The following is a 14131-nucleotide window of genomic DNA, read 5'->3' as shown; positions in this document are numbered from 1 at the left end:
TTATTTTTCTAACAAAGTCCTATTTAAAGCAGAAGCCTAATAACTAATAACGTAGAGGTCTGCGATAACTTTCCAAATTTAGGTTTATGTATGTGATCGAGGTTTGTCTTGTCATAGAGCGATCAGATGAATCCTCAGCCCTCCGCACACTCTGTTTGTGTTATCATCTCAAAAGCTCATCTGAGAAGCTTTAGGACATTGATTTTTATTCATATACTAAACCTTTTATTTTGCATATTAATGAGAGGAGGCTTTATTTTTGGGGGGTTGTTTTCCTGTCCGTTACAGACTGTGCCTTTTTTCTGATGGTGCTGGAAAAAAAATGTTCAAAGTGTGCTGAGCCCAGAGTCTACATTAATACGTATATATTAATACCTGGAAATACTGTAATGTGTGTGGATACCTCTGACATGTATGCCAAGAACACAAAAATATGCAGAATTTATCCGTTTTGAGCTGACAGGACCAAAAGGCCTGCAGGGATTGGTTTATTGAACGGGCACTCGAGCACAACCTAAAACCAAACATTTTTCAGTAATACAAATCATAACTTGGGCGAGTGGGTTGGGTAAGAAGCACTCATGACTCGTAGGTAACGAATATCTCAGTGTAGACATGATGTAGCATATTTATTTATTTCTGTGAGGCGTACTGCATGTTGTCCTCGGTTGGCGTTTTGTGTGTTCATTCTTAAATGGACAGCAATAATGAAGCAGCTGTAAAATTTCTGTGCAATCGGTTTGGCCGGCCTTCCTTTTTCTCCGTGTTTGCGTGTCTCTGTATGAAAACTTCATTTTGTTTTCGAATGCCAAGTTCAGACGTTTACAGACTTGGACAAAGAGCTTTTGTTTCTCCACGAGTGCCCGTCTCCCATGTTAAGGGATTCCCCACAAAATGAATGAATCTTTAGATGCCTCTGAAGGTTGGCTGCATATCATTCTTGAAGGAAAAAAAAAATTTGAGTTTGAAAATGTTTTTTTTTTTTTTTTTCTTAATTTATGATATTAATAAGTACAACTGTATGTTAAAGGACTTTTAAAGTTTGTCTTAACACTCACCTGATCCTGGTCCTAAGTTGAGCCTTTTTTCTTTTTTTTCTTTTTTTAATTTGTCATATTTAATTTTTGGAATAAATACTCTATGTATAAAAGTCGTGTTGCTGTCGTGATTTGAAGAAAGTGTCACATCCAGTCTTTGTTTCCAAACATCACACTGAGGCTTTTTGCAAAATCTGAGACGCATGAGTCTAAGGAGAGCTACTTCTGTCCTTCTTAGCTTTAAGCTGAGGCTGATTCTCCAATAATGGCTTTACTTCCACCACCTGACTGCTAGACTAAAAACTGAAGGGAGCCCTCGGTCATCAGTGAAACACAAAGTGCTGTTGCATCCAAATATGGATGGACTTGCCCTTTCTTTGTAAATCAAGGTGTTGCTCTTTGCAGAAACATTACAAATACTATGTTGTTGTTATTGTGATATCGAAAAATGCTGCTGTAAAATAAATCCCATTAGCTGCAGTCCTAGCTAAACTAATAAACTAGCTGAGCTCTTGGTATGCACTAGTATCTTACTACGCAAGTAATTAAGTAGTAATAAAAGCAGTCCAGAGCAAATGTTTTCAAAATGTATTTCCAGTTTTCTTTTAAACACGTTAGTATTTTTACAGTGCATTATTCGTGTTTGAGGTATTTCTACATCCATGCAAAAACCATGTAAGTAGTACTCGAACACACCTGCTTCCAGCATTCAGCCTGACGGCTCAAAATAAACTGTTTGTGCACACTGAGTGCAGTGTATACTTGGATACGATAAAGGGCTATGAGCTGTGTGCATCTCTGCACCTGCGCACGAGTGCGGTGTTCATTATTATTGACAGGAAATGGCCTGAAGTCGGTTATCAGTTACTGTCTGAAGTCTCTGCAGAGCACAAATACACACACTTTATAACTGTGTCACTACATCCATGTTTAATCTGTGTCTACACTTCCGGGCCGTCTGTGCTCATAACTTCATATTAGCTCAGCAATGTACAGTCTCTCCGCTTCCTGCCTATATGGTCTAACGTGGGTTTTTTAATTGCTTTATCTCTATAAAACACTTATCTTTAATTAAACGGTGTCCTTGTTGAACTCTGAGTGACATGAGTACAGCACAGTGTATACAGCAGGTGCTCTGAAGGGCCCGTTTCCTGCTACATTTATAGCCAAAAGACAGATGGAGTGCACCTTTAGCCTCGGAGTAAAGATAAACAAAAAGATAATAAGCTTTAACTTTATAACAGTCTGGACCTCCGTAGATTACCATTCCACCTGAGCAAATAACTAAAAACAAACAAAACACCTTTTTAGCCATTACTGTATTTAAAGTGTAATGATAAAGAAGTGTTCTTTTTCATCATTAAAATAATAACTTTCATTTTCAAAAGCTGGTCCACAGATCTCAACCAATCCAAAATGGGCTTCCACAGGGCTCCGTCCTTGGCGCACTTATTTTTGCATTTTTCTAATAAGTTATTTCTCCTACTCAATTTTTCAGCATTTTATCCACCTAAAAAAAGACAAAACTTCATTTAAAATACATTATCCTCCTTTGGAGAGTTTTGAAACATTTATCAGAGTTTGTTTTCATAGCTTCTTATTTCTTTGGTTGTGTAGTTCTACTAGTTTGGTTTGCAGACTGTGTTTATATCTAATTGTTTTCATTTTCTCAGATCTTAATCACAATAAGACCTGATTCAGGGGGAAAAATAATAATTACTGTATTTTTAGGAGATAAAACTAATCTACTAAACCAGATTTTTCTTTAGCTCTTATTTAAAGTCCTATTTAAGTTGGTAACGAAATATTATGGTCATTTATGACATCAGTTTATAAAATCAACAGTAACACAGTTAACACACATGACAATACAGAAATTAATTCATATCACTCAAACTCAGCTTTAAATATTTTACCTTAAATAAATTAAACCACTGACACCAACAGGAACTGACTCAGTCTCACAGTGGAACAACATTTCCTGGCTTTTCATTTTGTCCATATCTTTTGTATAAAATAAATACGTTCAGAATTTCTCTAGAACTTTCAAGAAGGTTCCGCTTTCTTGTATTTTTCAGTTTCTGGTTTCTGTTGAGGACGGTGTTGAGTCTCTTCACACCGCAGGATGTGCAGCTTTGCTGTGATGTTCCTGAAGCAGTGCTTTAACATGCTTCTAACGGCTGACGAGGACAAGTAGAAGATAAATGGATCCAGGCAGGCATTTAAGGTGCTGGAAAGCAACGCCACAGTCCTCCACTCCTGATTCTCCTTATTGACAAAGCCTACCACATGGGAGATGTTGTAAGGACCAAAACAGACGCAGAATACGATCAGTGTGCCAAGAGCCAGACCAATGCATCGCAGCCTCCGCCGCCTGCTGATATTTGGGAGACGGGACAGGATAAGGATTAGGTTGACGTAGCAGAAGCAGCAGATGATGAAGGGGATGCAGAAGAGGACGAGGAAGAGCTCGAGGCGGAACGGCAGCAGGATTGCAAGCTCTTTGTCGGAGAAATTCAGGTAGCAGCTAGGTGGAGGTGTGGCGGGAGTGCTGCCATTGGTGTGTCTCCACTGGAGGTAAGGCATGATGTAGACGACGATGAGGTTCAGAGACGTTAGCAACCAGAACATGACACAGGCCAACAAAGCATAACGAGGCCGCCGATGGAGGGAATGCCTGATGGGGTGGGCGACCCCTAGGTAACGCTCCACACTCACGGCGGTGAGCAGCAGGGTGCTGTTGTAGATGGTGACATAGAAGAGAAACCCAGTGAAGGGACAGAGGGAGTAGGGCAGCAACCACTCCATGTCATCAAAGGCCTCCTTCATTTTAAAAGGCAGCAAAGCCAGGAAAATCAGGTCGGAGATGGTCAGGTTGAGGAGGAGGATGTCTATCGGGGTTGGCTTGCGATACACCTTGCGGCAGAAGGTACCAAATGCCAGGATGTTGGCGGGAACTCCCATGAGGAAGGTGATAATGTAGACAGAAAGCAACAGATTGTATGCCATGGTGTCTTCTTAGGGACACACTCTCACAGACACTGCAGGGAGGAAGAAAGCAAGTTGTGATCAAGTAGCACCAAAGACTCAGAAACAGCTCATACTTACATTTTTCTTAACTTTGCATCAGAAAGAAAGAAAGCTTAATAGAAAAACAGCTAATATATTTCATCTGCCATAGAGATGTGAATGTTTATATAACTCCATGCATCAATATTAATAAGTCAGTTTATCTTGTTTGCAAAGGAAACCAGTTCTTGTCTTTTGCATTTGTTTGTTTGTTTGTTTTTTAAGCTAAAATGTTTAAAAAATACACAAAAGAAGGTTTTTCAGAAAGTCATCAGCCTGCTCTTTCCTTGCCACTACCAGGTAAAGGCACTGAACTTTGGCTTTAAACACAGAACAAATCAAGCAGCGGTCACAACAGCACATTATCTTCTCTAAAGCTTCACACGCTCTTTGACATCAGATTCAAACATTTGCAAATAATAATTTCCGTAAAAGAAAAGAAAAAAATCCACAGTGGAATATTCTAACACATCAGTTGATTGCTACCTTACCATCTAGAAAACATTTAAATTTAAAGATGCACAAATTTGTTTTTTCTTATTTAAAAGTAGAACATCAGAATTAGTGTGGTGTATGAAGTGTCAACGTTTTTTCTGGGAAACAAAAAAAAAAAGGAACTGGAGCAACTGGTGAGCTCTCTGCTACAGAGGAATAAAATACTTTTTATTCTTCTTTGCAATCAGAAAGAAACTCCCCCAAACTTTCTAACAACACAGACTTTTAAAGCTGACTGTTAAAAAGTAACAAACATCTGAGTCCATTTGGCTCAGATTTACCTGCAACATCTTATTGTCAAAGAAATGGAGAAAGTGGGACAAAATTTCTGCATATAAAGACATCCAGAAATAAAATACGCCCCGTCCGAAGTTAGCTGGAGATAAACTCACCTCACTCAGGCTTTGAAATCCAGCCTCTCCATCACAGAGTGCTCTGTAGTGCTGCAGCTCTCTTCACCTCTTGGAAACAGACTGTTTGATCACATCACAAGACTGCCCCTAATATTGTCATCCTTCTGCGCCTACAGTCTCTCCTTCGCCAGCGGAAATTTAATAAACTTCTGGACATTTCGTTCTCACCATTCTCCAAACATCATCTCCCAGCAACCGCTGAGAAGCTCGGCGCAGCGTAGGTGGAAATGATTAATCAGAACTTCTCGTGTAAAAGGCCAAGGCACAAACAAAGAGAGGAGGAAGATTGTTTCCTCTCTCTGCTCTGCTGCGACCAGAGAAGAGAATTTACCTTTTTTTAAAAAGCAAATTTTTTTTTTCTATATCAACACATTTTGGCAAAATGCTGCAGTTTTGCAGAGGAAGCTACACTTTCCTTTTCTTCTTTTTTTCGTTGTCGGATCCCACAAAAAGATCTGTAAGTGCATTAAACTACAAGATACCTAATTTTGAAATCCAAGTCAAAATAAAAAAGAAGCCGTAAAAGTGCTTCTTTTTGAGCCACCCCTGATTTCTTTAAGTTTTCTTCAAGTTTTATCTTTCAAAGTTTTTCTTTCAGTCCAGTCCTTGTGCCTAACCATTTTCAGAGGGAGGAGTGTTTAGTTTATTTGTGTTTTGTTCTCTTGTTTTCTTTTAACACTGACCTATGAGTCATTCAAGCAGAAGAAGGCACCAAATTCAGGAGATGAACCAGTGTTGTGTTTACACAACTAGTTTTTAATTGTTTCACTAGGGAGCGCTGATCCATTTACTCTTTGCCAAACCCCCATCAGAAATAGTCTCAGCTCTTAGGCTGCCAGTCTTAAAGGAGGGAAAAGGGGAGAAAAAGCACAGGTGTGCCAAATTACACAACAACTGGTCTGAAAATCAGTTGAAGCAAGTGCGATAGAGTGATGAATCCAAATTTTGTACATCGTATTTCCATTTTATGGCACGATGACTGTCCAAACTCACAACTGTTATCCCAGCTGCTTTTGTGACAAGTAAAAGCAAGCAAACATTTACTGCACCATCCATTTACAAATACATGATTAAGATAAAGCAGCACTATTTCAACAAGGTCTTTTCCAGATTTAGTCTGTTGTCATTACTCTCACAGGGGCTTTAGTGAGAGGACCCCAAAACAGAGAGGAGCAGTTCCAATAAACAAAAGCTAGCCATTTAAAAGTCCAATAAACAAAATAGTAGAGTCCAAGTAGAAGTCTAAAAGCAAGACAAATAAAATCCACACAAGAACACATACACAGCAGAACAGCAGACAACTCTACAAAGGATGGGGGGAGGACTATTTATACACAGACTGCTAATCAGAGGAGTGGAAATATCAGGAAAGAAATGAGACATATTTCAGGGTAATCATGCAGGAAGAAGGGGCACAAGAGACAAACACTATCAAAACAAAGCAGGGGATCAATAAGAGCTGCACTGAAATAAGGACAAACATATAACATGCATGAACATACAGTGGGGCAAAAAAGTATTTAGTCAGCCACCGATTGTGCAAGTTCCCCCACCTAAAATGATGACAGAGGTCAGTAATTTGCACCAGAGGTACACTTCAACTGTGAGAGACAGAATGTGAAAAAAAAATCCATGAATCCACATGGTAGGATTTGTAAAGAATTTATTCGTAAATCAGGGTGGAAAATAAGTATTTGGTCAATAACAAAAATACAACTCAATACTTTGTAACATAACCTTTGTTGGCAATAACAGAGGTCAAACGTTTACTATAGGTCTTTACCAGGTTTGCACACACAGTAGCTGGTATTTTGGCCCATTCCTCCATGCAGATCTTCTCGAGAGCAGTGATGTTTTGGGGCTGTCGCCGAGCAACACGGACTTTCAACTCCCGCCACAGATTTTCTATGGGGTTGAGGTCTGGAGACTGGCTAGGCCACTCCAGGACTTTCAAATGCTTCTTACGGAGCCACTCCTTTGTTGCCCGGGCGGTGTGTTTTGGATCATTGTCATGTTGGAAGACCCAGCCTCGTTTCATCTTCAAAGTTCTCACTGATGGAAGGAGGTTTTGGCTCAAAATCTCACGATACATGGCCCCATTCATTCTGTCCTTAACACGGATCAGTCGTCCTGTCCCCTTGGCAGACAAACAGCCCCATAGCATGATGTTTCCACCCCCATGCTTCACAGTAGGTATGGTGTTCTTGGGATGCAACTCAGTATTCTTCTTCCTCCAAACACGACGAGTTGAGTTTATACCAAAAAGTTCTACTTTGGTTTCATCTGACCACATGACATTCTCCCAATCCTCTGCTGTATCATCCATGTGCTCTCTGGCAAACTTCAGACGGGCCTGGACATGCACTGGCTTCAGCAGCGGAACACGTCTGGCACTGCGGGATTTGATTCCCTGCCGTTGTAGTGTGTTACTGATGGTGACCTTTGTTACTTTGGTCCCAGCTCTCTGCAGGTCATTCACCAGGTCCCCCCGTGTGGTTCTGGGATCTTTGCTCACCGTTCTCATGATCATTTTGACCCCACGGGATGAGATCTTGCGTGGAGCCCCAGATCGAGGGAGATTATCAGTGGTCTTGTATGTCTTCCATTTTCTGATGATTGCTCCCACAGTTGATTTTTTCACACCAAGCTGCTTGCCTATTGTAGATTCACTCTTCCCAGTCTGGTGCAGGTCTACAAGACTTTTCCTGGTGTCCTTCGAAAGCTCTTTGGTCTTGGCCATGGCGGAGTTTGGAGTCTGACTGTTTGAGGCTGTGGACAGGTGTCTTTTATACAGATGATGAGTTCAAACAGGTGCCATTCATACAGGTAACGAGTGGGGGACAGAAAAGCTTCTTACAGAAGACGTTACAGGTCTGTGAGAGCCAAAGATTTTCCATGTTTGAGGTGACCAAATACTTATTTTCCACCCTAATTTACGAATAAATTCTTTACAAATCCTACCATGTGGATTCATGGATTTTTTTTTCACATTCTGTCTCTCACAGTTGAAGTGTACCTCTGGTGCAAATTACTGACCTCTGTCATCATTTTAAGTGGGGGAACTTGCACAATCGGTGGCTGACTAAATACTTTTTTGCCCCACTGTAACAGAAGAGGTGACACAGAGAGGTATATAATGAGTCCACAAACACACTGAAGACCCATGATGCTCTGGAATAAATGATAAACAAACCCTGAACCATCAATAAAACTACAAACCAAACAGAGAACAGGGATTAACTGTGGGGTCTGTGACAATTACATGTACATTAAAAAACATGTACAGACTCCAGTAATGACGATGGAATTGAATTCTTAATGAAGCAACTTGGGATACAACAAATTTCGATCTGATCTGATAACGTTGGAGTTAATTAATGATTTTTCAGCAATCCAGTGAGGTGGGCCAGTTTTGGGCCACGTTTAACACCTGGAGTGTAGCAGAACCAGCTCTGCTTGCAATGTAAAATATAATAAGGTGGGTTTATTAAAAATAATGAAAAATATTTTTTTCTAAAAATATGAAGAGCCTTGTTACTGTTGCCTAACATGAAGCTTGTCAGTCACATTCCTGATTGCATTTCACTTATAACTTCAGCAAAGTTAAAAACAAAAATATGAAACGCATATAATACATGAACAACGGCTGTAAGCTGGTTACACTTTTTAAAATGTTTCTAAATCCTCACTTTTCTATTCATTTCCAGATTTACCTGAAAGTATGACTTTGAGTCATTTTTGATGTCATATACGGCACCAAAAATTCAATAATAGGGATTAAATAAGCATGATAAAGACACAGATGGTTTGGTTTACCTGACGTGATGTGATCAGTCTGCTGCCCACTTAGTCCTTCAGCTCCGCTGTGCTCTAACACTGGGTGTGTTTGTGTCTCAACCCCTCCCACCAGCCTCTCTTTTTATATCACTTCAGAGCACATCAAATCTCTAAACAACAAGGATTTATGTGCAGGACAGCGTCAGATGACCCCAGTCTGATGTGCATAAGTGGAAGCTGAACATTATAGGCACATTAAGACCAGATGTGTTTATCATGCAGTGGCTCGTATACAGTAGCGCTGAACGCGAGCCAAGAGTCCGAGTGTTTATTTGGAAATTTTCCACTAAAACCTTTGCATGCAGGTTATCCAAGAGAAACACAGAAGCTTATCAACACGTGTGTTTTAATTGTGTTTTAGTCTGTATGTTATAATTTTTTATTTTTACTTTGCATTGTTTGTATTTATTTATTTTACTTAATACATATTGGTTGGAAGTCTGTTAATTTATTATTTTTTATTTATTAAACACAAAAGTACAGCATAATTTATAACTGAGATATGTATGTATTACATATCTCTTTATTTAAGTATTATCATATGTGTGTAGTGTATTTACTTAAACAGTCTATGTTCTTTTAGCATGCTATAACAAAACAGGTGTTTCCTGAGACCCAAGCTATTGTTTAGGAAGGATCTTTAATTTCTACTAGCTATTTGGGATTAGTGTTACCTGATTGGTGTAACTCTAAGCATCTTTTTTGAACGTTAATAACATTAGTAATTTTTAATGTCCTCATATGAAGACAACGGGTTTATTTACAGCATCAGACAATAAAGTCACCAAAGTATAGCACACTTTAGCCACAGCTGCCCTGAGGCTAAAGTGTAGCTTGCCTCCACCAGTGTGTGAATGTGAGAGTGAATGAATAGTGGAATTGTAAAAGTGCTTTGAGGGTCTCGAAAAGCGCTATATGAATGCAATCCATTATTATTATTATTATTATTATTACTTTATTGACCAGGAGGAAGTATAAGGTTCAGGATGAGGACACAGGGTCTCACAAAGGTGACAAACTAAAGAGAAAACTTGACCCTAACACTGTTCTGCTGTGAGGAGTGTAGTTATCCCATTAGAGGGATATGTGTCCTGTGATGAAACATATCTATTATAATGGGAATCTTTATTCAATCATTATATTTTTACAAAGTTGTTTTGCTCTTTTTAAGACGTCTTCATTAGTCAGTCTGTCAGTGCATGATGACTCACATCTCTGCTGAACTGATGGTATTCATAGGTTTCTTGTTTAATATCCATACTTACATGAGGACAGGTATTGTAGGCATCTAGGACTTTCTTTGTTTTCTTAAAGCGAAATGGACTACGATCACTACAAGAGTCTGCCCCCGGATACACTTTACAAGCTTTCACTGAAGGCAATGTCATCTATTTCCAATGATATAGTGATTTTGCTTTATCTGTCCAATAAGATGCTGACCGCTTTTATTTCTTGATCCAAGACTTACCTCTCATCTCCAACTTTGCATTAAAGTCACCCGTGATTGATCACAAGTCAGATTTATTATTTTAAATTTTCTGAAAAGACAAACAACACAACACATTTGTAAACACACTGCTTTATTAGTCAAGAGACTCAACTTTTCAGGAACTGATCAATTTATGCACAAACAAAAAATTTATGATGTTCATTTAAATGTAATTAATTTCAGACATCATATTTTTGATAATTAAAGTTTATCAAAAAGCTGTTTAAAACACACACACAGAACACACATCACACACGCCACACACACACACGCCACACACACACAAACTCGTTTTCATATCTTAGTGAGGACATGTTTTTAACATAATGCTTTCCCCAGACACTTACCCTAACCTTGACCCTTAGACTAAACCTAACCATAATTTAATTGTAACCCTGACACTAAAAACACATTTTGAGCCTCAAAAGTGCCTTCAAACTTGAGGGGAAGGGCACTTTTTCCCAATAAGTGACTATTAGTCCCCACTACTTGTGGGGACTAATAGTCACTTATTGGGAAAAAGGCATATTCTGTCCTCAAAAAGATATCTAAACATGTACACACACACAGGTGTAACTAATAACATTAAAGATTTGTTTCATGTTGCCGTGCTGATAATTCTGCCACTGAAAATCAAGGCAGTTGTGTTGTGATTAGCTTCACCTGTGAGAAATGTCTTATAATACTGAACACTTTCCAAAACATGACAGATTTTAAAGTGAGCTTTTACAGCTTGAGACACCAGATGGAGCCATTTAAAATCAGCCGATAAACATTCCTCATGAAATCTGAAATAAAATGTTTAAACATACACAGTGTGCCTGGTCAAAAACAATGATTTCACATACTATCCACACATCATTTTAATCCAAAACAAGGATGTTACAAGAATCAGCAAAACATTACATGTGACACAGCAGTACCTTACAGCTGTATTCCGTCTGCAAAATAGGCTTTTACATCATCTCTTTTCTTTAGAAACATTTGGTCTAAACAGGTCGTTAACGCCTGACGACACAAAGCTTTGAAGAAGTCAGTCAGCTCTGAATTAACAGACTTCATGTAGCTGGACAGTCAGTGTGGAGGAGGTTTACTGGGTCTGTTTGCAGAGGTTACTGGTACATGAAGAGTGGTCATATCAGACTAAATGTTTTTGCACCATTTCTTCTTTTGAATTTGTTGCACAGTCTCCTTGTGACACTCTCAGGTCATCTAAGCCCCAGGTTTGCTCCCCTCAGATGGGACAGTTGGTGGTCTAACTTTTGAAGCTTCACTGACGGCTTTACACCGGTACCGAGAACCCCCCCTGTGGCTGAACTGGCTTTGCCGTCCACAGATTCTTCCCAAGATGCCTCTTGACATGACTGGAGATAGCATCAGCATGACCACAGGGTCCAGGAATACGTTACAGGTGCTCGTCAGCATAGCGTACGTCCTCCACTTCACGTTCTCCCCCATCACAAACCCCACGACGTGTGAGGCGTTGTAGGGTGCGTAGCAAACCACAAACACAGCGAGCGTGGACAGCGCAACAGCCAGCACTCTTCTTTTTCCCATGGGGGACAATTTCGAGCGCCACACCAGCGTGACGCAGCGCATCGTGCAAAAAGTTGACACAATCAGAGGCAAAAGAAACAGGGTGATGGCCATCTCCAGGCGGAGTGGCAGCAGCACGGCCAGCTGGGACGCACTAAAAACTTCATAGCAAACTGAGGAGTTATTACCTGTGGAAACAAAAAACCCCCCTTCTTCGACCATCACGCCAGGGCTGAGGTGTAGCACCACCAACAGCCACAAGACAGCGCTGATGATGCAGGAGTTACGAGCACAGCGCCATCTCTTGTAGACAATCGGGAATGCTATGCTGAAGTAACGACCCGCTGTTACAGCAGTGATGAACAGACAGCTGCCATACAGGGACGAGAAGAGGAAGAAGTTGTAGACAAGACACACGGGAGCAGGCAGCCTCCAGTCCTGAAGCAAAGTCTCCAGAGTCTTGACAGGCAGCCAGACTAACAGCCCCAAGTTGGCCAGACACAAGTTGAGGGCATAGACCACGTTGGGTGTGGCACCATGTTTACGAGCCTTGCGCATGTACACAAAGAAGACGAGCAGGTTGGCAGGAAGGCCGAGCAGAAAGGTCAAGATGTAGATGATGAGAGCAATGCAGTCCTTGACAGCCAGCTGCATCTCTTCAGATGAGTTCACTAAACTGGTAGCACCGCCTCCAGTTTACCATGACATAGTTTGAAGGTTGAAGAAAAGTCCTGCCTGGAAATATGCACACTGCTGACCTTTTGTCCTCTCCGTTTATCTACAACGTCTTTAAAACAGCAAAGTCTCCGTTTGGAATGTTTTCCGAGGCGGTAAAGTGGCTGCAGAAGAGCCGGGTTTCTCTCGCCATCATGTGCACAAGCAGGTCTGAGGCACAGAGACAGGTGATGCCAAAAAAAAAAAGAGGTGGTGGCCACAAATGGGAGGATGTGTATGGGCACACAGGGGGACGAGGTTCATACGACATCATGACAGAGATGCAGATAACAAGACGTACTCACCCATGCAGAAGCTGGGGGGCATTTAGCCGGCACCAGGCCACCTTAATTGCCTTCTCAGTGAAGGGCAACAGACAGTTAGCATCTGGGCCCTTAAGTGAAATGATTCAGAATAATTCAACCTGTCAGGAAGCACATGCCCATCCTCTTAAATTCAAGGCTGTGTAAATGAACTGGAGGGCCAGGCAGTAAAGTCATAAATGTGCTGAAAACCGATGGTTAGTGCGAGCAGAGGATGGGTTGGGCTTTGGGAAATGGTGATTTGTTTGTGACATGAAGGCACTTTGAACAGTTTTATGGTGGACGGTGTTTTCCTTATTGTGGGTGTTCTGTGTGTGCATGTGGGAAAGTGTGTTAGGCGAGGTGGGTGTGTCATGCGGGAGGCTGCTGGTGAAGAAAATGGAGCAGAAAATTCACTCGACAATTTTTTTTTTCTAAGAATGGAGCTGCCGCCATTCAAAACACAGCTATTAGGTGTTTGATCAGTCTATTGATCCAGTCTTTAAAACCAACGTCTACAGCGTCCAGTCTTCGGATATTTGATCTGAATGTTTGCAATGAACTGACGACACTTTTCCTGTATTGTTAAATGAACGTGACAGTAGCACAGCTTTTATTTACCAGTCTGATTTTGTTTTTCCTTTCAGGCCGTTTCTGTTTGCACTGTCTTGCGTCATTTTCTCCGGTAGCGCTTCCATTTCTGTTATTGGTATTAATGCAGCACCATTACCTATTCGAATGCTCACTATGTTGTAGTTGTGTTGCCAAAATTAACTGCTTGACAAATTTAAAATACTTCAGTTATGCTCTGATGTTTTTCTGAGATATTTCCTGGAAAGAACAGCTTAAAATGGTTCCAATTATTGGGAAAACAGGGGCATCACAGATCATGTCTACATTAAGAAATGGGAAATTTAACACAGCTGTGCAAAAATGGAGAGTTAAGCACTGAAAAGCTAACCAGTAAACAGTTTATCTGTGTTTAAAATGAACCTTTCTTTCACAGAAAGAACTATTTCTGTGTAATTTGCACCTGGTGCAGTAATCGTGTCCTAGAAAGTAACTTCTTTTTTGTCTCACATGGGAGGGTTTTTTGGTTTTTTAGTGTTATTTTCATACAATTTTTTCTCTTATCTGAGCACATCTTACTCACCAAACATCTGTTAAAAACAGCTCACCCGAGATCATCTGGTGACTCATAAAAAGTCAGTGAATGACACAAACACATCCATCTGAAGA

General features: G+C 40.5%; 2 protein-coding genes across 2 annotated transcripts; both read right to left on the bottom strand.

Annotated features, from left to right (window-relative positions):
* Positions 1-2984: 2984 nt before the first annotated feature.
* Positions 2985-4046, bottom strand: LOC147303520 (free fatty acid receptor 3-like). Its single transcript, XM_086280353.1, has one exon. The coding sequence runs from the start codon at positions 4044-4046 to the stop codon at positions 3084-3086; it is 963 nt and encodes a 320-aa protein (XP_086136479.1). The 3' UTR covers positions 2985-3083.
* A 6835-nt stretch (positions 4047-10881) lies between these two features.
* LOC147303519 (free fatty acid receptor 3) lies at positions 10882-13249 on the bottom strand. The gene has a single exon (XM_086280801.1). It carries the CDS (start codon positions 12528-12530, stop codon positions 11553-11555), a length of 978 nt encoding a protein of 325 aa, XP_086136927.1. The 5' UTR covers positions 12531-13249; the 3' UTR covers positions 10882-11552.
* Between the last annotated feature and the right edge of the window lie 882 nt (positions 13250-14131).

This window comes from Aulonocara sp. 'chitande type north' Nkhata Bay, linkage group LG22 (assembly GCF_057382095.1).
Source record: "Aulonocara sp. 'chitande type north' Nkhata Bay isolate Kocher_YH1m ecotype deep benthic linkage group LG22, A_spYH_male_GT1.1, whole genome shotgun sequence".
Lineage (NCBI taxonomy): Eukaryota > Metazoa > Chordata > Actinopteri > Cichliformes > Cichlidae > Aulonocara > Aulonocara sp. 'chitande type north' Nkhata Bay.
This window is presented reverse-complemented; position numbering and strand designations above follow the sequence as displayed.